This window comes from Hermetia illucens, chromosome 4, assembly GCF_905115235.1.
Source record: "Hermetia illucens chromosome 4, iHerIll2.2.curated.20191125, whole genome shotgun sequence".
NCBI lineage: Eukaryota > Metazoa > Arthropoda > Insecta > Diptera > Stratiomyidae > Hermetia > Hermetia illucens.
Genome location: NC_051852.1, coordinates 16,271,048 through 16,298,023, shown reverse-complemented (window position 1 = coordinate 16,298,023; position 26,976 = coordinate 16,271,048). Strand labels below are relative to the sequence as shown.

At 43.8% G+C, this 26,976-nt stretch overlaps 1 protein-coding gene across 2 annotated transcripts; it reads right to left on the bottom strand.

Moving 5' to 3' along the window:
* Window positions 1–2,779: 2,779 nt before the first annotated feature.
* LOC119655630 (endothelin-converting enzyme homolog) lies at window positions 2,780–26,539 on the bottom strand. Of its 2 annotated transcripts, none has more exons than XM_038061600.1 (9): window positions 25,973–26,539; window positions 19,823–19,895; window positions 19,671–19,765; window positions 19,055–19,613; window positions 18,715–18,994; window positions 11,848–12,676; window positions 11,668–11,716; window positions 3,507–3,705; window positions 2,780–3,406 (listed from the first exon to the last, which is right to left on the bottom strand). In XM_038061600.1, the coding sequence occupies exons 1-9, from the start codon at window positions 26,022–26,024 to the stop codon at window positions 3,065–3,067; spliced, it is 2,478 nt and encodes an 825-aa protein (XP_037917528.1). In that variant the 5' UTR covers window positions 26,025–26,539; the 3' UTR covers window positions 2,780–3,064. The 2 variants fall into 2 exon arrangements, with proteins under 2 accessions (XP_037917528.1, XP_037917529.1); XM_038061601.1 differs by having other exon boundaries at window positions 3,065–3,406; window positions 19,055–19,610.
* Window positions 26,540–26,976: the final 437 nt, after the last annotated feature.

Sequence of the window (26,976 nt, the reverse complement as noted above, 5' to 3'; positions counted from 1 at the left end):
TTGAAGAACCAACCACCGCGTTTCGCATTGAGCGGGGAACACTCCTTCCACCATGCACGATACATATGTGCTTCTAAACCATCCGGTCTTGATTTTAGCAGGCAAATTCAGAGCTTAGGAATACCATTCAATACCGGAGCCTTAATATCCCCAATTCTTCCACAAATCCTTCGTAGTTCCTCCTCGGTCATCCCGGGGATTGTGAAGATGTCCTATTCCACCATTGGTTGAGGTCCTCTTTCCTCTCGTTGGGGGTAAAGGATTGCGATTATTTTGAATAAGTGTCGCGGGCGCGTCACTTGGGGTGATTTTTCTTCACGAATCTTGTTCATTACAACCTTGTAAGTAGTATCCCACGGGTTCGCATTGGCTTCAAGGCACAACTGCCTGTAGCGATTCCGCTTACTTTCTCGTATAGTCTTCTTAAGCCTACTTTGAAGACCACGGTATTGTTTCTCCGACTGCCGATGTTCTGGCCTCTTATCCTTTGGCAAAGCCTCCTCGTTCGCAGACACGATGCTCTCAACAGCGCGATTTTTTGATTTCACCAGTAGTTTGCTTTCCTACTGTGATGGAAGTTCCGTTACGGCATTGTAGATTCCAATGGCTCAGTTACCCGCTGACATAGCTGGCTCATTTTTTCCTTCGGGTCATGACCTCCTTCTAATGTCGCCAGGAAAGTTTCTTCCACGAAAGCTCCAGTGGACCACCTATCCTGGGATTTTCGCTCTTGTTCTTTACACGATCGTCGCCTTCCACGTTCCTGATGTCGAGAAAGGTGGCCTGGTGGTCACTGTGGGTGTAGTGTTCACTCACTTGGCAGAATATCCCTTTCGTTAACGAGGGACTGAGGTAAATCAGATCGACGATTGAGCCTAGCCCTCTGCCTTGGAAGGTGGGCACGCATCTGGCATTGGGTAGTATGATGTCCAGCTCCGCAAAGGTTTCAAGCAGAATTTAGCCTCTGGTGTGCGTTACTCAACTACTTACTCCCCGTCTAAGGATTACGCGTTGAAATTGCCGGCAATGATTTTGGGGCTGCTGTCTCTTGCGTCCAACACCAAGCCGTTTTGGATCTCCTCATATTGCGCTAACAACTGTAGATATGGACGCTGTTGACTTTTGCCTATACAAAACCGGTTCTCGGGAATGTCATTGTTTCTTGAATGGCTTGCAGTCCGCACACCCATATTGCCGCGTTTCCCGATGAGTCTTTCACCCATGTAGCATTACCGTAATTTCGGTAAGGTTCCCATATTATCCCCACGTCCACATTCGGCTCTTGAATGGTTTGCGACAGCAAGCCTTGAGCTGCGTCGCAATGGTTGATGTTGATTTTTATCAACCTCATTTAGCCCTACGATTCAGCTCCCTCCTGAATGCGGGCACCTGCCCCTACCTGCAACGTGCTGGTCGTCTAATCCTGGTGGTCTTACCTGAGTACCCGCTGTACTAACCTGACTTCACGGTCTTCTTAAGACACGGATTGATTCGGAGACCAAAATCAGGGTGCCGCTGTGAGTGACACAATGGCACCAATTTATACTGAGTGAACTCGGAGGGTTATTCCGATTACCATGATACCAGATAACTTCTGGTGAAGCTTCTTGGTAGAAGCGCGAGTGAGTTGTCGCCGCGTCTACTTCCTCAGGGCTTCATGTAAGACGGACAAAAAAAAGTGCCTGAACGATTTACTCAATCTTATCTGCTTAAAAAGGGTAGGTGATTTGTGAACGTTTTGGGTGATCAATTTACACCCCAGGTCTTTTCAGTCCTTGTTGATGTCATTGATTAGCTCCTTCCAGCAGGATTACATCATTGAGTTAAGTAGTGAGTAGATGGTCGTTCCATCCAGGTCCGGGTTTTCTGCCTCATTTGCTCTTGTTGAGAGGATTTCAGAAACTTTACTCGCTTTAATATTCCCGACGTTCTTCTTGTTAGATGTTCGCTGAACTGTAGGATATTGGGAGGATCTGTTCATCCTTTCGATGTCCTTGTTATCTCTGTGGGACCTCTCTCCTCCGTTGAGTTTTTGGTGTAAGGAACTTCGTAGAGACCTTATAATAAGAATGTCCTGGTGCTACCGGAGAATGAGTCGTACCCTGGGAGCCATTTCTAAAATGTGCTTGAAAATCGAAGATATCGAAACGAATTCAGATGGCGGCAGTGTCAGATCAATCAGTAAGACACGGCAGTTGGCTCTCTCTCAATACTACTCGCTGAGCAGCAGCAAGTTAACTCCCCTTTCTCTTAATTTCTGTCTTATCAATAAGTTTGTAAGGAGACTGCCTGACTTTTCATTTTTTGCTGTTCTATTTTGAAGACCTGCCATCCTTCCGTACTAGGAAGGTGGGGGGCACATTGGAGTCCTTGCAGAGAACGTAGCATTTTTCCGGCAAGCCAATATTCGTTTTATAACTAGGGTCTGGACATTTATGACGCAATGGGCAATAACCTAATAACAAGAACAAGAAAAGTGTCGCAAGGAGCGAACAGGATTCACATATTAGGACTGGTCGTTACAGTAAGCAATGGTGCAACCTGCAACCTCCCAGGCAAGGACTACTGAACTGGCTTCACTTTCTAATGTAGTTTGTCACGTGCTTCTGGAACTACCCTATAATTTGGGGTGTGTTCACTTCCTTGCATTTGTCACAGGCTGGAAAGTAAGTAACTCAATAAAAGACCAAAAGAGAGGAAGTAAGTTGCTTCCCAAGTGTTCCAGTCCGTTATTGGGGTCAGGACTTTCTGCATCCTCAAACAAGAAAACGACTAGTGATTTAATTCTCAAAGTTTTATTCCTTAGAATTTTACCAATCAGACTTTGAATTATTCTATAAAAATTGCAAATTGAGCACTCTTGATTGCTGTACAAAAACCCATTACACACTTTTTATCGACACCAACAAATCCAGTCTAATCTACACACAGGCAACCCTAAAAACTTTCTATAATCAAAACTATCTAAAATCTTAACAATTTATATACAAATATCTAGGAAAGTCATGTCACAAAAAAATCATCACAAGAGGTTGTACTTAAAGTTAAAAGCGAACACCACAGTTCACCATAGTCTACAACGGTCATTACTGGGGAACATACCAGATCCTTTTCGGCAACCAAAGGTTTTAGCGAATTCAGGTGAATTAGTCAGAACCCCTTTCAACCGATATTGACCAGGGCAATGAGTGTCTTCTAGAGCATACTTCATTGAAGATGGTGTAGCACTTTCACACCAAAGATTCCCAAATGAGATGAAGAAAAGTTGCTCATGGGTAAATTGTTCGAATCCAGGTAGGGCAGGTTCAGGGCCATTTTCTTGACGATATAGTTTATAGGCGTGGTATGCCTCGCGTAGTCCTCCATTGTCTGCTATGTTTTCGCCGAGAGTTAGTTCACCGTTTATCTGAAAAAGTTTGGAAAGCCGTGATAAGTAGTCAGGCCTAGTGATAAGGGCAATTAAAGTAGACCTAATATCTTTCTTGAGAATGATACCATCAACTTACATAGTCTTCAGCATCCGGAATATAATAGCCTCCGTACTGCTTCACGAAACACGACGTCCTATTTACGTATTCCTCGATGGTTTTGTTGGACCACCATTGATGCATGTTTCCCATTTTGTCAAACATTCGTCCGCTATCATCAAAGCCATGAGTTAGCTCATGACCTAAAATTGTTCCTATCGCTCCGTAATTGAGGGCCCTGATAACGTTTAGAAAATCGTTTCAGATTTCAGTTTAATTCAGATTAATTTTTGTGGATAATCCGAGCTATGAGAAATTCCAGGAGTTGTATTTTTGACTTGAACAGGATTACAGTAGCCACTCAATCATATGACTTCATTATGGCATGCCAGTTCGCCTGAATGGTCCCTATTTTGTTGATACAGGAATACCAAACTAGTATCTAAAGATAATTGTCATATTGGTATACCACCATTGACAGTTGCTTTGTAAATGCTTTGTAATGTCATCACCGACAAAGTCGGCCATGGTCCTTGGTTATACGTGCATCACATGAGCTAATGAATCTGCATGGTCTGATATTTAATGCTGAAACTCTGATGATACCTGAATTTAGGTATTGCATAACATGCGTAAGGGGAGGCCTTATTTTATTATCAATCTCTGTTTGTATCAACTTATCTTAAACCGCTTCTACCTCATTCCATATCACCCTTAATCCCAGCTCGAACAGCTTTTTCAAGGATCTGGGATATTTCCGCTTACTGCCGATGCCTTAAACTGGTCTGCGATAGCCAATTTTCCCTGATTTTTCACATCTGAACCAACAGATAGTTGAAAATCTATCTTGGAATTTAGAGCCAGGTTTCCTTCAAACGACGAATCCACCACATTTTTACGACCCCAAACATCATCAGCGCCTTATCACCTTAAGCGGGAAGTGCCGGTCTATGCCATGTATACTTTCGTTTCCAAACCAGCCGATGGGAGACCTATTTAACTCTTTTGTTGCCTTTGGGTACCGACACTTTATTGGATAAAGTTAAAAAACCTCTTCTCCGTGATTGGGGTATAAACTGCAGTCATCATCAAACTGACACACGGAGATCTATCACAAATAACTGGGTTGAACCGAAATTTGTGAAAAACTTGCTTCCAGAGGATTATTCCCGTTCGTGAGCACCAAACCAGACTTTCAATTGGGTACCAATCGGCACAGCGTTGACAATCACCGAAGACTTTGGGTTCGGAGGTATTTAGGCAGGGGCCCTGTTAGCGTTGTGATATGCCCTTTTGATGATACCAACTCTTAAGGCCATAACTGCTGTGGTAAAAGCAAAGGGAAGAGAGTCAATCCGGTTTAGATTTTCGGATCCAGGTCGTAGTGTTGACGAAGGATAGCAGCTCTCCCACTTGTAACTAGAGTACTCTTTGAGGTCCTCATAGAATAGTTTACCTGTCCTCAAATAATGGTTTACCTGTCCACAGCTACGTGCAAAGGAAGTACCTGAGGGTTTGTTCCTACTTTCCGCAATTTCGCGAAGATGCATTGTAATTTCTGATGAGTCTGGCGGCATTGTCCCCCCTACATGCTAGAATCCCGTGCAGACTGCCGTAATCTTGTGCGCGTTTGCATTTGTTTTATATGTGTTAAATCCTCCTTCACTTTGTGCAGATGATGATCTTTTGCCGTCTGAAGTCAGCGGCTACAAAGTGATGCGAGTAGATTTCGCTCATGACAGTCGCTAGCCGGACGTAGACTGTCCAAAGTAGAGCCCCACCTGACCAGTCCGCCAGTCCGCTCATACCCGTCTAAATTCCTATGACCGGGAACCCAGCCGGTGAGGGTGAGGGAAAAACCCTAATGACCACTATCATGGCTCAGCTGGGGGGGTACAATGGAGTGGGAGACTATACAACTAAGACGCTCTGTACATTCAAGAAGACCCTTGCACCGACTTCACACATGTTTAATCCGTCGGTGAAAAATGGGGTCAGAGAAAGTTACAATTTTCCTTTAATTCCTCTGGGCGATTTAGACCATGATTTTTTGAGAGTTTTCATTTTTTTTTCAAACTAGGATCGCCATCAACGTCTCAGTAGTTTTCATTTTTTTCAAAATTTATTGACCTTCGGTTCAAGTGAATTTTTAGCTACAATTTTTCCTTATTTCCTGGTGCAGTCAGCTACCCGGTTTGGCTATGTTCTTTTTTTGGCGATCCTTGAAAACTGGGTTCTGACCTTTCATGTTGATCCGGTTTTAGGAGCAAGCGGAACTGGAGGATGGATGAAGCTGAAGCAACAGCTCGGGGATTGTCATCCTTGTACCGCAAAGCGCTAATAGGAACCAAATCCGAAGTGGAATGGTATACGCTGCTAGTAGTCTCAAGGATGGCTGGTTTTGGTTAGACAATGTGGAATATTTCCCAGGAAATTCATGGGACAAAGTATTGAACTCACTTTTAAAACAAGAAAATGTTAGAAAGAAAGAACGTGATCGAAAGCGGTGGCAGATGCATAGTCGAGGAACGACTATTAGCCTTCCGTCAGGAGAGAGAGGCCGTCGACCTTAAGGTAGCGATGGCCCGCCTGAAAAGTGAGACGAAATCCAAACTGTCGCCGCCGTCGCTGTCATCAAAATGGGGGTAGGGAGTGTCAGTCATAGTACGCTTCCACCGAAACGGCCGACCTAGGGGTTCAGCAAACATAGGAAGGACTCACTTTTATGTATTTCATGGTGTTTCAGAGGGAGTCGCCAACGGAAATGGCCTCTTTAACCTCATTTCATAAAAATATGCTGTAACCTTCCGGTTGAGGGAGGATAGAAGTTCACTGGAGTCGAAACAAAACGAGAAGAGTGAAGTTAAATAGAAGGTGGTAGCTCGTGAATATAACCACAATAACCTCCACACAACCCGGTTTTGCCCGAAGATCCACCAATTCGATATCTCTAGAAGCTGTCTGGCAACAAGAGGCAACAATACGCCCTGTCATCAGAAAAACCTCTGCCTAAAATTAAGATGGACACAAAGGATGCAGCACCCAAAAGAAAAATTGGGGAGACGAAAGACGACTAGAACGCCAGCTCTGCTTATTAAGCCGATGGAATGCCAGACCTTTGCGGAAGTGCTCAGCGAAATCCGCTATAGGATCAAACCCGAAGGTTGCGAAGCGGAAGTGTCTTCCATTCGAAAAGCGAAGGGTGGTGGAGTCCGGGTCGAAATAGGGAGAGAAACCTTTGGTTTCCAGTCTGGAACCCATGTGCTCTCTGGAAATCCTAGACTTTAACAGCCTCACAGAAAAGAACGAGGTAGAAGAGACCATCAAACGCGAATGCGCGAACGGAGGTAACCAATTTCCGGATTGGTATTACCTCTGCGAACTTCTGAAGCCAAAAACTCTGTGGTGCTGTGTGGAAGTTGCTGAGAAATATGCGAGGAAGCTTCTAAACAACGGCACAATCAACATTGGTTGGGTAGTGTGTAGGATACAAATCAGGGCCGCCCCAACCAAATGTTACAGATGTTTGGATTACGGGCACACGTCTGCAACCTATCGGGGACCTGACAGAAGAGCAACATGTCTGCAAATGTGGTCAGGCACCTGCAACGAACACCTCCAAACGAAAAGGAGAGTTGCGTCCTATGCAGGGACCGTGGCGCGTCTGATGAGAACATTGCGCATACTATGGGTTGGGGGGGGGGGGGGGGTATTCAGTCTTCAGAGCAGAACTGGAAAGATCTAGGACGCGGTCAACATGATTTGCATTCTTCAGATAAGTATGGAGTGCAGCGCAGTTCGCTGTGGTTACCAAAGATGATCTAGTGCCCATTAGTAAACGGCACAGAAACCGTAGGGTTCCTGCCCAATCCTGAGGAGATGGCTTTGTTTAGATTCGGTGTTTAGGAGTAACGTTTTTCAGTGCCTATCTAACACCAAATGAAACGTGCCGGACTCTCGACGCAGGCTTGGTGCTCTGGAGGACGCTATCTTGGGCACGCAAGGGGGGATTTTGGTCGGGGGTGACTTCAATACCGGGACACTTGACTGGGATGTATAAGGCCTACAAATAAGTTCTGTCAGTTTTTTCTTTAAATTTGAAGCTTTATTGTGAAAAATTGGTTATACATTCATTGTTTAAAGTATTGCCCATCGCTAGCCACAACTTTCTTCCATCTTTCAGACAATTCACAGATACCATCGCGCCAAAAATTGGCCTGCTTGGCCGCTATCCACTCATCGAGCCATTTTTTGAGTTCGTCGTAATTGGAGAAGTGCTGGTCAGCCAAGCCATGCTGCATCGACCGGAACAAATGGTAATCAGAAGGAGCAATGTCTGGAGAGTACAGCGGGTGGGGTAGGACTTCCCATTTCAACGTTTCTAGATATGTTTTAACGGGCTGTGCAACATGTGGACGAGCATTGTCATGTTGCAAAATAACTTTATCATGCCTTTGCTGGTATTGCGGCCGTTTTTTCTTGAGTTCGCGGCTCAAACGCATCATTTGACGTCGGTAGAGTTTGCCCGTGACCGTTTCGTTCGGTTTTAGCAGCTCATAGTATACCACACCCAGTTGGTCCCACCATATACACGGCATGATCTTCTCACCATGAATATTCGCTTTGGCCGTCGATAATGAGGCATGGCCGGGGTATCCCCACGTTGCCCGACGCTTGGGATTATCGTAATGGATCCACTTTTCATCGCCAGTAACTATTCGATGCAGAAAACCCTTCCTTTCTTGTCGTTGGAGCAGATGTTCGCACGTGAAAAAACGGCGTTCGACGTCTCTTGGCTTCAGTTCATACGGAACCCAATTTCCGACCTTTCGGATCATTCCCGTTGCTTTTAAACGGTTGGAAATGGCTTGCTGAGTGACTCCAAGTGTTTTTCCAAGTTCTTCTTGCGTTTGCGATGGATCTTGATCGAGCAATGCCTCTAATTCTTCATCTTCGAAAATTGTTGGCCGTCCGGCGCGCTCTTCGTCTTCCAAGTCAAAATTGCCACTTTTAAACCGTCCAAACCACCTCTGACACGTTCGTTCAGATAGAGCATGTTCACCATAAACTTCCACCAAAATGCGATGACTTTCGGTTGCTTTTTTCTTCATATTGAAATAATGAAGTAGAACTCCCCGCAAAAACACATTATTTGGTACAAAATTGGCCATTTTCGTTGATGAAAAAAGTATTGTTGTTTACACTTCAATTAAATAATTTATACTGACGTTTGTGCATATTGACAGTAGCTTTCCGATGAATGTTTGGAAATGTGGATCAATGGAATAAAAAAAAAGCTACGGCATCTATTGTGAAAACCGACAGAACTTATTTGTAGACCTTATACCTCACCCAGACTCCTAAGAAATGGCGGCGAAAACAGGACGTGTAGTTTTAAACACCGGATCCACCCCCACATTTCGGCGCTCAGGCTGCGAGAGAAGCATTCTCGACGTAACCTTTGCATCGGAATCACTGGTGTCGCGAGTTCTGGAAGATTTCTCGGCAGGGGATCATCAATATATTGCCTTTGAAGTAATAATCTTTGGCGCGACAACCCGTATTGGATCAGAACGTTGCAGTGTGTTGAGGCCTTTAAAGTAGTTGACACAAACTCTCGGTATGTGTCGCACCGCCGCATTTTCTGTGTGTGGAACGTCGCAAAGGTGAACACCGGGAGTATCGTGGAAACTCTTGGAGCAGGAGGGGGTACGCTGCAGGGTGATGACGCTGCAGCTGACATTGTCGTAAATTCGGTTATGGACCTAATAATGACGGCCTGCGGAGCTTTCAAGCCCAAGAGGAAGGCGAAAATTGCAGAGCTCCGGAAGAAGTGTAACAAACTCCGCCGGGTGACGCAATGTCTAAACGATTGAGAGGAGACATGTTCCATAATGACAGGGTAAGGAGACTCCGTAGCGCAATAAACAGAAGCAACGCTCGCTGTCGGCAGGATCCGGCCGAAGAGGTGATTGGGGATCCGTGGGAACTCGGTTACAAATAGGCAACCTAGAAAATCGGGGCTCTGCGGAAACGCTATTCACTTAAGGCCCAATAGATGGACCGCATTGTACGGGCACTATTCCCTGTGCCCCCCGTACAGGATGATGCCAGCAGGGCGGAGAGCGCCAAGGACTGGCCGATTTTCTCCATAAAAGAGTTATAAGAGACAGCCCTCTCTTTTAAAAAGAAGAAGTGATAGCACCCTATGGTATCCCAGCTGAGGTATACAAATTGGTGCTCCAACCTTGATCAGACCTACTGCTCGGCGCATTCAACGTTTGCCTGAAAGTGGGCATTTCCTTTCTGGTTGGAAAGTGGCGAAGTTTGCGTTGATCAGCAAAGCGAAAGGAGACTCTGAGTTGCCGTCTTCATACGGACAGCTTTGTATACTTGATACTGCCGGGAAAGTGCTTGGAAAGTTCATCAAAAGTAGACTCGCTGAAATGGCACGTGCTGCAGGAGACTTATTCCTACAGTAGTTCGACTTTAGAGCAGGGAGATCCACAGTTGATGCTTGACATGCCTGAAGAGTCGCTCGGTCGGGTATGTAGTTGATGTCATGGCGTTTGTTGCTGGACGCAATAGTGAATAGGAGTAAAGCAGACTTGACATATTAATGCGACGGGTAAGCGGATGGATGACTGCTCATGGTTTCAACCTTGTGCTGGAAGAAACTTAAGTAGTTATCGTGATTAAAAGGAGAACTCCGACCCTGCGTCGATCTGCGAGTCGATAATCGAGTCAAAACCAACGGTAACGTACCTTGGACTGACTCTTGATTCAAAAATTAGTTGTTTTCGAACAAATTAAGTCAATAGCGATCGAGGTTGCCAATGGGGTTTGGGAATTAAGTCGGCTAATGGCAAATATTGGGGGATCTACGTCTAGTACGCGACATCTCCTGATAAGATCAACGCAGTGTGTCCTGCTCTACGGCGCAGAGGTATTGGCTGACAAGTACAGAGACGGGGAGCATTGCGGGTGGCGTTTGCGTACCGCACTGTTTGGTGATGGTGATCCCGGTTGCCTTTCTCGCTAAGAAGCGTAAAGCCTTATGCAAGCGCAAGGAAGAAGAGCCAAGGGAGGTGGTTGCTTGTAAAGAACGGCAACGTACACTAGATGAGTGGCAAAATGAGACTAGAGGCAGATGGACTGCGTAGCTCAATGGCAACTTAGATGCGTGGCTGAATCGGAAGCATGGCATGACTCACTATTTCCTTACCCAGCTCCTAAATGGGCTTGGAAGTTTTCAGTCTTATCTACCCATGATTGGGAAGGCACGATCTTCGGATTGTGTGTTTTGCAATGGAGTTTGTGGACGACGCCCATCACACTTTTTTTTCTTATGGAGGTGGGATTCGTCAGTGGCTCTATTTAAACACAGGATCCTTTTCCAGACAACATTGTTGAAGAAATGCCGAGGAGCGCTGACAGGTTGAGCAGTGTTGCGCGTTACGTTCGGGTTTTTCTCGTTGCAAAGAAGATAGGGCTCGACCGGTGGAGGGGCCGGATGACAGGGTGTTCCTTGGGCTAAAGGTTCCCTTCCTTCTCTCCCATCTAGTTGGTGAAGCGAACTCCCTGATTTGAAGGCTCCGCAAGGCGGGAAAGCTCGGGAGTTAGCCCGAAGTAATGTAACAAACGGTTCCGGTGTAGCTCTCTGACGATGGGAAGGTTTTTAGTTAGTGGTCCGACGGGGTACCGTTGCGGGAGCACAATACTCTGTACTGTAAGGTTTGTTATTAAATTGAGTGGCTACATGTGATTTCCCAGCTCGGATTACCCACCATTAAATTCTTATGTTTTTGAGAAACACCACAACACATGTACTGTGATAGGGTGAAGGGTTGCGGTCTAAAAGTTATTAAATTTTTTTATATTTAGATTTTTTGATTTTGGTTGATCTATTTCAAGTCCGGTGACTGCTGCTGACTGTTTTGGTGGATCCCCTTCAGCGTATCACAGAAATGTGGAAATACTAGATCTCAAACGTGAATTAGGAAAACCGTGAAATGAAAAACTTTGATAGTGAAAATACTGCCACCAAAATGTTACCTTGGAACCTTGCTGTGCTTCTGGAGTTAATAAACTATAGCGTGCTGTGATATAAATGAAATCATGATTGAATCTTGCAGAAAGCTTAGTGAAAGTGAGAATCATTTTAATGCAATCCTTGTAATTGTAGATTGTCTGTACTTACTCTAGGCCGAGCTCATAAAAAGGATATTGGAGGATGGCAATCGGGACGGCTAGAATTTTATATATAAATGTGTATTTAGTTGCGTTCATAAAAGGGATGTGAATTTTGATAGTGCAAATGAGGGTTGGATTAAATTTCAACTCTCGCAAGTTGGTAGGACATCAAAAGGACGATACTTACTTATAGTGTTCGCTTGGAATGTATGGAACGCATTCACATGCGATGGTGATGTTGCCCATCCGAACTCATTCTTCCTTTTCAAAGTATTCAGTTTCCGTTTCATGCGCCACGTAAGGATACCCACCATGTTGTTCAGATGGGTGGTTTCGTTAGCCTCGATGCCTTTGTAGAAGCTATCCAAAGTCGTTTTGTTCATAATCCATTCTGGAAATCCAATTAGGCTCTTCATGCTCCAAGATTTATCCAGGGTTTGAAGTTTCGTTTCCTCATCCATCCAATTGATCCCTTCCACCAGATTGTTAAAGGCTCGACGGATGTTAGAAAGCATCAGGTCAACCTTGGGTCGAGTCTCTACCAGGAATTTTTCGCTCACGAGACTATAGCTAACCGCCATACCCATCAAGTTATTAATGCCGTTTGCACAGTAAAGTGACCGCGATATGGATCCTTCGGTTTTTATGAGGGAGCGCATATACTCATAGTGCATTTGACGGAGGGCGGCTGTAGTGTGGACTGCGAGCTCGTCAACTACACTCCACCAGATGAAGAACTCAATTGATTTTAGATCTGATTCCATGATGAATTCAGTTAGAAGTTGTAAGTATCTGATGTCGGCTTTTGAGGTAAGTATTTGGTCGGTAGCTGGATTAAATTTAACGGCGGCTCCCTCCATCATGAGTGTAATGAATTTCTCCCAGATTGGCAGAGTTTTGGGGCTTACTGTTTCGTCAGTTTGCTTTTGCAGTTCGGCTAAATCTAGGTGAAGGATGTCGTCATAATTGTAATCGTTTTCCTCGGTTTTAGTTATGTTTTCTGCCTCTTCAGTGTACTGTAAATGATAGTGACACCAAGCGTTTTATTTCGAAGGGATATTATAACAAAGATTATGACTATGAAAGACAATGAACGACGCCTCGCGGTAATGGAGACAAAGATGTTACGTTGGGCTACTCCATGATTACATCCCAAGTGAGAATCTTCGCGATCGATATGGGGTGGAACCGATTGTGGAAAAATTGCGAGGGAGACGCCTTCGATGATATGGTTTAATTGGGGCTAACGAGAATTCACTTGCTGGCCGAAGCAACGGTGGCTTGATATGCTGGATGATGAAGTGAAAGCCCTGCGAGTGCATCCAAATTGGGCCTATGACAGATTAAAATAGCGCAACCGAACAAGGCGAACCGACCCTGCTTGTGAACCGGAGGCTGAAGAATAAGAGGGAAGATATATTTGCATTATTTTTTCCCTACATTCAAGTCCTTTTTCGCACTCCTATCCTTATAAAGTTCCTATCATGTTTGTAAATACGAGGCCTTGCTTTTTTGTTTTTGATTGTATATCTGGGGCAGTGACTTCGTTTTTGGTTACGAGTGGTCAAAGATGTGATATCCAGAAATGAAGATTTACCTAGGATGGGTGGGTATTAATGGCTACTCCGAAGAGCCTATTTAGAGCAGTGGTGCGCCGTTTTGATGTCACAAATTTCTAAGACCATCTCTGCTGTGGAAAGAGCAATTGGGCAGAGTAGAGCCGGCTGAGATCTTCAGAACCAGCCTGTAGCATTCGCAAAGGAAAGCGGCTCTCCCAACCTCTCTGAGGTTCTCAAGGAATGGTTTACATAATATCTGAAGCCTGGCTCTCGCTAGAGCTAGGAAATCGCAAAAGAAGTGCCTAAGGGTCTCTCCTTGCTTTCCGTAGTTTCGGCAATGCGAATTGTAGGGTATGCCGAGTCTAGCAGCATGGTCTCCTATACGCCAGTGCCCCGTGTAGATTGCTGTAATTTTGTGTGCATTTGCGCGCGTCTGGTACAAGAACCCTTGCGATTGGGTCTTGTTATAATTGGATTAGATGCTCCTGGACTTGGCAAAGGTGGTGGGCCTTTGGAGGAATTGTTTTCCCGCACAAATTAAAAGGCAGGAATTACTAATTATGATCATATATTCCAAATCCACTTCTGATAGCTATATCATACTTTTGTCTTAATATCGCGGCTTTTATTGAGCTTTAATAGTTTATTTTATTATCATGCACACTGCCTTCTCTCTGGTTGGCCGTCGAGACTTCAGTCTTCTTTGTTTTCGGTGAAAGTCCCCGTTGTCATTTGATCCAGTCTATTCCAGGTCGTCAGTTTTTTCCTGTGGTCATTGGATGCAGCGGTGGAGACGATTCCATAGTGACGCCCAGGGTCGTGTCTCCGACGTACCGCCACATCATTCCGCCCCAGCTGAAGCCGCGCGGTTTCAGTGAAGGAAGCCGTCCGGACGATCCTGATAATGGGAGTTACTGGGCGAATCTGACGCTTCGCAGGTTCGACAAAGGCTTAAAGCCTTGATGAGGAAACTCACTTGGTGCCGCCTCGAATGTCGAGCTTGAGCGAGTGCTTGTCTCGTTCTAACACTCTAAAGGGGCCCTCGTATGGTCATTGCAGGGGTCTCCGAGGGGAATCTACCCTGATAAGGATCTGGTCACACGTCTCAAAATCCCTAGTCGCCCGCATCTTCGAAACCGCGTCTCTGAGCAGACGCTGCATTCCCGTCGCTTAACCCTACTCTGATGTTCAGTACAGAACCGGCGGGGAGGCGCAGGTTCTCCCTGTAAACCATCTCCTCTCGCTGGGCTATGAGGAGGACGAAAGGCAATTTGATCAGGGCCTTGAAGTGTGTTAGAGCACTTCATTTATTTTCGTAACGGTACATTACAGGATTACAATACCTTGTAGGAAGCAATGTGGTTAGCTCTGCGCTCGCTCGAGAATATTACCCTGATTTGACTCAGGTACTCATTCACACCTGAGTCGAATGGTATCTGACGTCAAATCACGATACAACTCCCACTGCTACCAGTAAGATTTGAACCGCGACCTTCCGTACGATAGTCTTGTGCTCTAACTACTTAGTTATCCGGAGGTTCGAGATGATAACGATTGCGACATGATTGCGCCGTAATGTCAGACAGAGGTGTTGTTTCCGGCCACCGCGTAAACCTGAGATGGATGGTGTGGAAGCACTTCGCTGATCGATAGAATACACCTACTTCCTTTTAAATGTGCTTGTTGACCTTGCACTTCTGGCACGCGATGCACTGTCTGGCCCAAGAGTTTACGTCCTTGTTCATGGACAGCCAGAAATATTTTTCGGTGACTAACCCGATGCCTGGGTGCGCAAGATCGTGAATCTCGTGGAATACTTCCCTGCAAAAATCGGCGCAATGAATGACCTGGGTCCCTTATCTGAGGTCTCGCAGAATAAATAAGAGTTTAAACCGAAAATAAGAAACTCCTCGAATTTGTATTTGAAATTTAACATGAGGCTCTGAAGTTCTACGTCGTCTTCTTGTGCCTCGGCGATTGCCGTATGATCGACCGCGGTGGGGACTGTGACCTCTGAGATTCGGGACAAAGCGTCAGCAAACACGTTGTCTTTTCCAGACACATGTTGGATATCAGAAGTAAACAGGTTGATATAACTCAAGTGCCGAAATTGGCGAGGGGACGCTTTGTCGGGCTTTTGTCTAAGCGCGAACGTAAGGGGTTTATGGTCTGTGAACACAGTGATCGCCCTGTCCTCAAGGGAGAAACGGAAGTTTTTTATACCACGACGGGTAGTTCACGATCCTAGGCGCTGTAAATGCGTTGAGTTGAGTTGAGTTGCTTCGAAAAGAAGCTCAATAGTTGCTTGGTTTCATTCACTTGTTGGTGAACAGCGGCGTCTACCGCTGTATCTGAGGCATCGAAGAACACAGCAAGGGGTGCATTTGACTGAGGATATGCCAACAGCGTTACATCTACAAGTTGTTGTTTGTCTGTCTCAAATGCATGGACGACCTCAACAGACCACCGAACCTCGCGGGAGTTTTGGGCCTTCGCCGCTTAGTGATGATTCCTAATTTCTATCTTGACATTCACTTATATTAAAAAGGTTATTTTTTTTTAATTTTTAATTCTTCTTTTTATAATCTAGGTCACAAAATCATCTTGCACCTTTTCCCAAAACTCTAAAAACCATTTTAATTTAAATATTTCAAATTTTTACCTAGTAAATTTCCTAATATTGCGAAATGATCATACATCTTTTGCCTTCACATTAACTTGCTCATGCTGCATATTATTAAGTGCATTTCCAATGTTTGTTTCTGGTTAGGGCGAATGGGTATTTACTTGTATAATGAGGCGACTCGAGGCATATAGCTTGGAAAACATTCCATTCAGTTTTCGCTGTTGTTGAATTTCGATGGGAAGATGACCCGGGAATGTAGTTGCCAAATTTGTGTGAGCTTTTCGAACTTCATATAACTTTTTGTGAACAGTTTCTGTGGTACAAGTTGGTAGTTTCCGATGTGCCAATGTGCGGAAAATCGAGGTAAGGTCTTTTTCAGGGAAATCTTAAGTGGTAAAAGTGACTCCAAGTTCCTCATTACCATTTTAGATAGGTACTCTGGCTGTGAGGGATCTGCCGAGGATTCCGCTCGGAATGAGCCTTTGACTATCGCTGGATTGACCGCACATCAAAGCAATGTGATCCAGTGAACCCTCGAAACTTCGCTGAGCTATGTGGCAATTTCCATCAGTGAAGCTTGTACCAAATTGAAATGAATCACAACTAATTTTAACTAATTTTTTTTTTGGAGGATACCTATTCCTTCCTCTTCTCTAATCCCCAAGTCCCACACTAATAAAAAGGGCATTGTTCTTTTTAGGTAAGAGATGCATCGATTGAGGATGCAATCTCTCTCTTGGCTCGCAGTCGAGACGTTATGTTTTTTGTTTTAATTTGTTTTAATATCCCAATCCATATAAAATGGACTTCTTTCTTACATATATACTTCGATGACTTAGTTTCCTGTTTTAATAAAGGAACTTCAGAGGAGGAGTTGCCTTATTCACATTTGTTTCATTAAGAAAAAAGGCGGATAGTGAATTATGTTTGGTGCCCAATCACATTTGAAACAAAGCTGTCAAAGATTATTTGTTATTACTAATCAACAGTGCCAAGACCGAATTTTCTCGTCCCACGTTGGGTGTCATTTGAAATTAGTTAGGGATTCCGTCGAGCGACTTCCTCGACCAATTGACAAGTTGTGGGAAGTTAGTCGCAAAGTGTAGCTCCAGGAGTTGCAATGAATAGTCCGAGTACTGGAGGCATTGAACACTTTTAACCTAACGGAGGTACTCATCCGATCGATGTCGATCTATATTACGGAAGATAGACATCATCGACACTGCTGACTCAAATACACTCATTTTTGTAGGTACACCTAAATCAGGACCAGGTCAAGTTAAAGTCATCATCAGGTGTCCTGAAGAGACCGCAGGGATCGGTTTTATTCACTTATGAAATAACCTATTTCGTTTCTGATATCGAGGTTGCCAGTATCTCTGTGCTTCTTGTTATTCAGCCCAGCTGAAGAGGAGAGTGTCCACCAGTTTCGCCTTGTAGAGTGACTTTGAGTCAATATGCTATCATGCCCCCATACCGACCGTCAGAAACCGATTCCTATGGGTGGTTTTACCTGTCGATTGCATCAATAGGTTGATGTTAGAGACAATAGTTCAGGGATAACTTATCGAATGGCTCTGTAATTACGGTCAACCAAGCCGCCTTTGGCAAGGCGGCACTATTGACGGGGCACAGTATGGAAGATTGGGTATTCTCGGGCAATATCTTGGTCGTAAGAAAAAGGTTCGTTCCTGTGTACCATAGGACCTCATATGGGGCAGACTTTGATTAGTACCAAAGAAATGGGCTCACGGGAGATTCAATGCCCACAACTATTCAGAGTTTTTTTCAGGTGATGATTTCCTAGCTTCCCCCCCACCATAGCTTAATTTAAGTAGCAAATTCGTATGATTGCCTTATGGGGTTATGGGGCTGAATCTTTAGAAAACCGTATTCCCAACGACTGACCCCGACGAAATTGTCAGTGGTAACCGTCTACTCAGAATTAAGTGCCTTAAGTACCTCCAATTGATGCTTTGCGCCTTGAAATCGCTTCACGGTTCAGGGAAACTTTGATGAAGTAGTACCATGCAACTGGTCATCGATGCAAAAACGAATGGTTTGTGTTTAAGATATGCCCCTCCTCCCCCCCAACGATGGCTTGACATCAGCACAGACTTGAAAAATGAACTCCGAAATGCGATTAAGGTTGAAGAAAAAGAAGAAGATCCGCAGAGTTTCTCAGCGAATCAAGGAAGAGCTAGAGGTTCAGGCCAGGGAGTCGCAGCTGTCAAAGACGTTGTGTTGAGAATTTAATTTTAATACCTAGCACAGCCGCTGGAAAATTTAGAAGTATGTCTGCCATCTCTTTGGAGTATCCTTTAATGTTATCTGTCGCTTGAAAAGGAAGGACTTGAGAGATTTTCTGAAAAACTCAACGTTCAAACTGATCGCAAGTGGAGAATGGTGAAGTTGCGCGAAATTATTACTTCATTTACATGGAGAACTGCAATCTGAATTTACGTATCCGACAGTTTATCGAGGAATATATCCTCTGATCCTAGCTTGACATTGAAGGGTCCGGTATCGATCATACCTTTAGTAGGCTTTTCCTGGAATATATTGGACCTATTCGTAAGAAGCCCCAATTGGGGGAAACTTTCTCTCACTTTTGTCGCGGATCGTCCACGGCAGTTTGACCCGATCGATACCGCTGAAAATTTTACTCAAACCGGGGAAAGAGAACATGCTAAGGCTCTTCAATATATGATACCTATTGAGGAGCGAATGCACACTCCAAAGATGCCTCTTCCTCGGATAGGTTAATCAGCTCGGCTAAAACTATTCGGCTAGCTCTTATCAGTTAGTTTTAGGTTAGGTTTAGTAAAGTCACATTTAACAAAGATAGAAAAAAGTAGCTGACTCTTACCTTGTACAATTCTTTAGTGATTGCGATAATTTTTTCCACTGCCGAAACCAAAATATCGGTGGATGCCTCGAAGTTAACATTTGAATCAGCATACATCACAACTGCCGCTGAAACTTTCAAAATGTACCTAGAGTAAACTGGCATACTAGAGGCACTTTGGCTGCTATCTTCGTCTTCGCCACTTCCACCTTCATCTTTTTCATCATCTGAATTTTCCACTGTTTCCATAATGATTTTTCGTTTTTCTCTCTTGACCTTCTTGTAGTGGTCCTCATCATTACTGCAATGAAATAAAACAAATTTTTCAGTAAATTGTCATACCAACTATGAGTCCACTTACAATGGCAACGCACTTCCCGACTCCGGTGTACCTAATCCAATTTTATTGGTGGAACGATTTTGAGAATCAGGAAATATGTCGAACCCAATCAGGACATCCATTCCAAGTATCTTCTTGATTTTAACCAACGATTTTATCCAATCGAACTCATAAGGAGCTGTTGAGTTAGCAAGGGTCTGATTGAGCAAGGCTGGAACCAAGGGCAAATCGAACGCCTTCAGGTAGTCCAGAATAGGTTGAAGACCAAGTTTTTCCAAAGCTTCTGAATCCATACAAGCGCGATATAGGGTTTTAACTTTTCGGATAGTAACAGGATCCTGATCTGTGATATTTTGTTGTAGAAACTTTCGGACATGCCGCGAAATTCTTTGCTGTCTTTCACTGAACCAATCATAGGACGTCAGGGAGTCGGGACGAGGATGCTCTTCTGGCCAGTTTCCACAGGTAAACTGATAAAAATCATCGCAAGGATCAACTGACATGTCCATGGATTGAAGAAGAGCGGATGCGGCTCGGATGCATTCTTTGGATTCGCACTTGTTGGTGGATTTACGTGCTGCTGGGGGGTAGGTATATTTAATACAAACTGATGAATCTGGATGATTACGAAACTTACTTCTAAATGACAGTATGATAATTGTTATTAACAATATTAAAATTATAACTATAAGAATAGCAAAAACCACTTTGTGATAATATTTTCGACGGAACCTGAAAGGGAAGAAGAGAATTATCGACCAAAAATTGAGAGGAATGAGTTGTCCTTACTTTGATTGTACCGCGACTAGAAAGGGGCTAACAATTGTGCATTTACTAGTACCATTATTGGCCGTTGGAACACCTAGAAGGAGAAAATGTTACATTATTTAACGTGTTAAATACTAATGAGGAAGTGTGACCAATTTTAATGAAACGAAGCTCTTTGTAACGATATACAATTTGTTTCCCTTGAGGTTTCTTCTCGTTAATAATTAAATTGAGCTGAGAACATCATAATTTAAAAGATACATAACCTAAGAGGAACCTTAGCAGGTAACTTAATCTGAGGTTAAAACTAAACTATGGAACCTAACCTAATAAAATTTCATTATATTGTTGATTGTACGCGGGTTGTTTCAAAAATAAGGTTTGTCCATTTTTTTTTGGCAAAAGGATTTTTTTATTTAAAAAAACGCATGCACCATTGGAAACGTTGATCTTTAAACTATTTTCCTACATAGTCGCCATTTTTTTTCCATGCATTCACTCGTCGCCCGTCTCGAATCGTAGATCGCCTAGGTGTTCCTTTAAATTCGGAAACAGATTGCTAGGTGCAATGTCAGGGTTGTAAGGGGGATGGGTAATGACTGGTACCTTTCAGGTCCTTTGTTGCGAGATATGTGGACGCGCATTGTCGTGGCTTTTGCTTAAGCTTCTTTGGTTTGGGCGACACGGTGTTTTGTTTCCGCAGTAAAATAATGGCACTACGTTTCATTGCCCGTAATAATGGGTTCTAAGAGGTCTTCGGTATTCTCTTCGCATTCACTAAAAAACTTTCGAGCACAGTCGACGCGCTGTTGTTTGTAGATGTTTGACAGCATGTGCAGCACCAACCGAGCACACACCTTGAGGAAGCCTAGTTTTTCCTTCAAAATCCTATTAATTGAAACTTCAGAAGTCAAATGAATTTCACCAGGCAATTACTGGATCGTGATTCGCCGATCTTCACGCACGAATTTCGGTAACGGACATGACGAGCTCCTCCCCGGATGGGTATCAGGTCGGTACTGATACTCGCAGACGGGCGGTTGTTGTTTGGATCGGTGGTTGGGGAACCAGCGAACAGGGCGGTTTTGCCAGATTTTGCTTAGCCTCATGTGCGGCAAACCGGGTTGGAAACCTTATTTTTGAAACAACCCTCGTAGATAAATGGGCAGCTGGAGCAAAGTTAACAAATATCTCCAATCGTTGTTGGCAGTAATTCTCAAAAAGAGAGAGACGGGAGGACAAGGATAAAGATGGGAAAGGAATTAGGAAGGTTAGATGGGTTATGAACGTTGTGAACCATTTTGTTTGGGTGGAGGAACATATTGGGCGTGGGAGTGGTGACCTGTGTAGAAGACAACTCTACCTTCCTTGTTGAAAAGGTGGTTATCACTTCTGTAGGAAAGGAGAAATTGTGGGAGTTTGAGCAAGGGAGGTTTTCCTCGTTGATTTCCATCCCCTCACATACACAGACAGAGATCTTTCAGGGAATTTGACCGGGAATCTAGCCAGGACGGCGTCGATTCATGGTGTTTTGGAATCTTCGTAAAGGATTAGGCTGGGTATATTTATACTTCGCACCATCTTCGTTTTTAAATATGCCAGTACAATGGTGGAGGATTTGCCTCTTCGTGAGGCGCAGCCTCTCCATCTGATAAGGGGCTGTCAGTCCAGAAGGTGAAGCCAAAACTGATTAGGGGTCGGATTAACTGTTTGCATCAGAAAATTTTGACTTTTGATGGAGTGAACTTCTTACATGGGACGTAATGAAGCCAGGAAAGGAGCCCCGGACAGGATGTACTTTAAAACGACGAACCCGACAACGATAATGGAATAACGATTTGCACATTTTCTCATGGAACGTGCGCTCCCTCTACAGAGATGGAGCTAGCCGATACCCTGTCACAATATTGACCTGATGTAACCGCGTTGTAGGAAATGCGTTGGACAGGGACCGGTTTCCTGGAGAAGAGCTACTACACCATATATTATAGTGGTAGGTTTCTTAGCCAGCCAAAAAATGAAATCTGCTGTTACCGGTTTTGAAAATATAAGCGAACGGCTATACACTCTGGGCTTGCGAGGCAAATTTAGAAATATAAGCCTCATTAACGTTCACGCCCCTACAAAGGAGACTGCAGAGTCGAAGAAGGATACTTTCTACGAGGCAGTAGAACGATAAGATAAGATTTGAAAATCATACTTGGGGATTTTATTCAGGCGATATGCTGGCTTCCATAGCTTGCATCAAAATACAAACGATAACGGACTGCGGATTATTCAATTAGCAATGTATCATGAAATGGCTGTTGGAAGTACCTGGTTTGCGTGGAAAGCGGTCCACAATCAAACGTGGGCCTTTCCAGGCTGGACCACTTTCAACCAAATTGATCACGTGCTGATGGAACGTCGCCACCTGTCAACCTTGATGAATGTCAGAACATATAGGAGGGCCAATATAGATTGGAATCACTATTTCGTTGGCATGGTGCACCGAGCCCGAATAACAACACCACCTAGAATCCCCTCTGGCAATCAGGTGCGAGTTAACACTGAAGGCATCCACAACACAACCCTCCGCAACACCTATAAGAGGGAAATGGATGCCGCAATAACCGCAGTCAACAGAGATTCTAGAGATGAAGCATCAGCGAATGGCCTTCACAAGAAGAATGTTATCATAAAAATGACCACAAACATACTTGGCCCTAGTCGCAAAAAGAGAATAGTCGAAACAGTACGTGCAATTAATCGGCTTAAAAACTATAAGTCGCCAGGAACCGATGGAATTGGTTAAATATGGAGGCGACCAACTACACCAAATGGTTGATCAACTGATGCTCAAGAGGTGGGAGAGCATATCATTGAATGCCAACTGGCAATGAAGCATTATCTGTCCCATTCATTAAAAAGGGAGATATCATGCAGTGCAGCAATTATAGAGGTATCACGATGCTGAGTACCATTTATAAGATATTCTCCACTATCTCCACTATCGTTGGTCATCTACTCCGAATGGGTGAGGATGATCTAGCGGGGAAGACTATAAGGGCAATATCTATCATAGAAATAGAAGAGATAGCATGGCTGAGATGGATGTCAGACAGCTATTAGAGATATCGAATTAGTGGTCCACGGCGCAAAACTGGGATGTCTGGAGTTCCTCACTAAGGCAGGCTTAGACACTCCGTTAGTGAATGTGATGTCATCTGTTGCAGCTGGAACACATCAACACCAAAGGTCTGATGTCTGATGCGTCCATAGGTGGGGCATTCATATACAAAGTGCTCCGTGGATTTCACATTCTCATTACAGAAGGGACACATATCATCTTGTACAGTTCCTATTTTAAACATATGTCCAGCTAGTGAAGTAAGGCTTGTCAAAATGTCCACAATACCTCTGCAAATCTTTTTGCTTTTCGACAGGATAAACTTTGCCGTATAGGTACATATATTAGGTTCTAAAAGGAAAATTTTGTTGTGTTTGTTGTTCCCAGTTTTTGAAGACAAACCTTAGCCATTGCTACTAATGCTCCAATTGCTGGGTCCGGTCCCCGCATGTTGGAGATTGAATTTTTTTTTGCAAAGGCACTCGGGATTTCATTTTCCTCTACACAACAGTGACTAGATATCCAGAGTAGTTTCACCGTATTGAAATTTCAACGGTTTCCACATTCCTGAACGATTTTCGAGGTGATCAAAGGACTACCCAACGTCCTCAGTGCAGTTTGGCTATCGCTGCAGGTTGCTATGCGCCTGCCCTTCAACCGCTCGTCAATCACCCAGGTTGCAACCTTTAATGTCTCATTGTATAAAAAAGCCTACTTCTCGTTTTTATTCGAGAAGTAGACTCCGGGCCCATAGCCCTGGTCTGTTATTGATACATCGGTGCAGAAAAGCTTCGCCACGTATTTCTCTGTGACTTCCCATTTTTTTCAACGTTTCAGTATAACTTCTTATTCCACCGAACAGATGTATGGGGACCCGAGAACTGGAAGGCATTGCAAGACCTAGATTCAGTTCAGCCGCCCACGTTCATTGTTTTCACACAGATGTAATCGAATCGAAGCTGTTCTCATTGCAATGGAGCGTTGAAGGTTTGTACCTCTCATCTCCAGGAGGCACAGTCCATTCAGTTTTCTCCTTTTTGTAAATAATACCATTGTGCTGAAAGTCCATGCTTGAGGCACCAACTGTCAATGGAATCCACGGTTCGTTGTATATTTCTACCCACCGTTCCGAGATTTCGACCAACAACTAGCATATCCACGTTATCCGCATAAGCTTGAGCGCGTAAAGGCAGATTTTGGAGGTCCCATAATAGTGAGTCGATCAACATACTCGACAGAAGTGGTAATAGCACACCTCCTTGCGGATAGCGTTTGATCGTTTCCGTTGTTAGGTAGCGATCAGCACTCAACTCAGCACACAGTAATCTTTTCGTTTGAATAGCATAGATCCGCTTAAAGTTAATTAAAATTTCATCAATACCATACTCTCTGGCGGCATCACAAAGTTTTTGGAAAGGCGCACAGTCAAACGACACTTCAATGTCCAGGAACACCCCTAGTTGCATCCTTTATTTTTGTTCCCAACGAATGAAGAGCAGATTCACAGGACTTTCCACGTTGGTAAGCATGTTGGTTTTCGTTTGCGTGCGATCTTAGCGTCTTCCCGTGGACGTGAGGCTCAATCAGTCTCCCCAAACATCTCAGCAAGAACGATGTCAATCTGATCTGTCTGAAGTTTTTTGGATTTGACTAATCATCCTTCCCGGGTTTCCGTATGAAGACTAGTTTAACCTTCTGCCAAGTGGAAGACACGTGGCGCAAAGTACATCATTCTAGAAACATATTTCTTAGCAGTCGCTCGAAGTGCTCCAAATCATCCTTTGGCATTCCTGGATAGACGTCATCCATACCAAGTGCTTTGAACTGTTCAAAGGGCAGTATGGCAGCGTTTAATTTTTCCATTGGTAACGACTGCTGCCGCAGTGTTCCAGTTCATCTTGTAAAACTTACATGTTGAAAGGGGAGCAGGAGTCGCCAACTTTCCTCCTTCCACTTCTGTCGCAAGTTCTCCCGGATGGTGTACTTCTAAGATACTGGTACTGATTCAGTCTGGAATTTGTGAAAGTATCATCTATTTTCTAAGAGAGTCCAACTTGGCCGACTCATTCCTTTTAAGGACTCTGTACAGCCTTAAAGTTTTCGCTTTCCAGTTCCCATAGTACGTACTAAAGGAGTCTCCTTTTGAACACGACTAGGTCCTGGGAATAGAATTGTGACGGAATGGTTGCCTCTAACAATTTTGTCATCAGGATGCAGGTTCTCGATTTCAAGGATCTCTCATAGAACAAGATCCATTTCTACTTTACTGATCTAATACCACAGATTGTGTTAAAACGAACCTATGGCCTTTGCATCAGATATATATATTCGGACAGTCCTGCAACTTTGGAGCCTTGCTGTTAGTAGATAGGAAGATATTTTGGCATGTTGCAGGTTAATTTGACTAACCTTTATTTTTGTAGGCATAAGTGTAGTCTAATGCGAAAACCATCGCTAACTGACAAATCTGCCGCGTCGGGTGTAGTTCTCACCGGGGTTACTAGGTTGTCGTCAGCTTTCGCTGAAAGTTCCGCTTCCTTGCGTCCGATTTCTCTGGACATCGCCACACTTGGTGGTGTAGTAGCTCTTTTATGATAGTATTGTTATTTTTAAGGACTGTTTCTTAACAATTTTTTATGGGACCTTTTCAATCCTCCGATGGACTTAAAATTTTGTCAAGTCTTGCCTTTGGCTCAGTGTTCTGCACCGACATTTTTTCGCATAAGGAATCGCGCTGACACACTGTGAATTGAAAGGCGAAATTGACAGTGAGTAGGTCAGGGAATAATCTAAGGTTCTATTCTTGGCTGCATTATGCTCTGTCAAACACTTTCTGAGGATAACATACAAGAGTAGGCTGACATGGATTGTCCGCTTCGAGGATTTTAGAAGGGGGGGGGGGATTCATCATCTATTTCCCTTCAACATTTTAAATTCCAGTTGGACACTTTTTCAAATGAAATTAGGGAATCCATTTTAATCACTTACTACGAGTAATATCTTAAAATCTTCAGAGTGCTAAAAGTACCGTTTCCTATTATTTATTCAAAAATATTACTCACGGGGTTGATTGCCTGGCTCAGGTATTACCCAGACTGGAGTTCCTCCTTCCATATCCGTTGGCTTTGCTGTATTCTCTGTGAGTCAGTTCCTTGTGCTACCTCCTCAATGTTTCGTTTTCTCCGCGTTACACTTTTATGTAATTTCCGCACTTCAAAGATAATACTCATCACTTTTAGCTTTACTTTTCCACATTCACTCCACCACTTTTCATTATTTATTATGCTGGAACTCAACAAATCGATTAGTATCGCTCCCTTTGAACATTCTGTATCGCGAATCGCACTTGCTTCCTCGAGAAGTCCTTGTTGTTGCACAGATTGGAAAACGAATTTCTTCTATAATTCAATTGTAATCGCTCCACGTATCCTTGATTGCACTGCTTTCACCGTAGTACATAAATCGAGGTATCTCATTAATCTTTAACCGTCTACAAATAAGCTGGAACCTTAAGTGCACTTGTATCTATTGAGGAGTGGGAAGAAAGTGCACTTCGGCTGAGTCTCAGAGGAACTGTGACTTTGTTGACAAGAAAATTGAACTGACCGTGAAAGGTTCTACCGGGCGAATAGTGCCTTTCGTCCTTTTGCCGGTCACTTTTATATCAAATACATATAGTACCCAAACCAAACAGAATATGTAGTAACAGTTTGGAAATTATAGTGAGGAGTACATGGACTACATACGTGTGCATATGGGCAAGAGACACAGAGTTCGCTCGGGATCGATGCACGAGTCCTGTATCGATTGGAGGTGTGAGGTTAGCTGCGGTAGAGAAAGATGGGAGCCGGCTAATTGAAGGATTGGAAATTATAAGTTTTCATTATACTTCTCTCAAGTAATGAACTCAAGGTAATGTCTTAACTTCCATTTTTCTTAGGAGGAATAGGAGCCAGTATTAAGTTTGAATTTTCTGGAATTTTGGTGGTAGCTGTTTTGTCGGGGGCTGATAAAATTTGCTGACTGTCTGGAAAGTTGGAAAAACCTTTCAGTAAGAAAAGTTCCA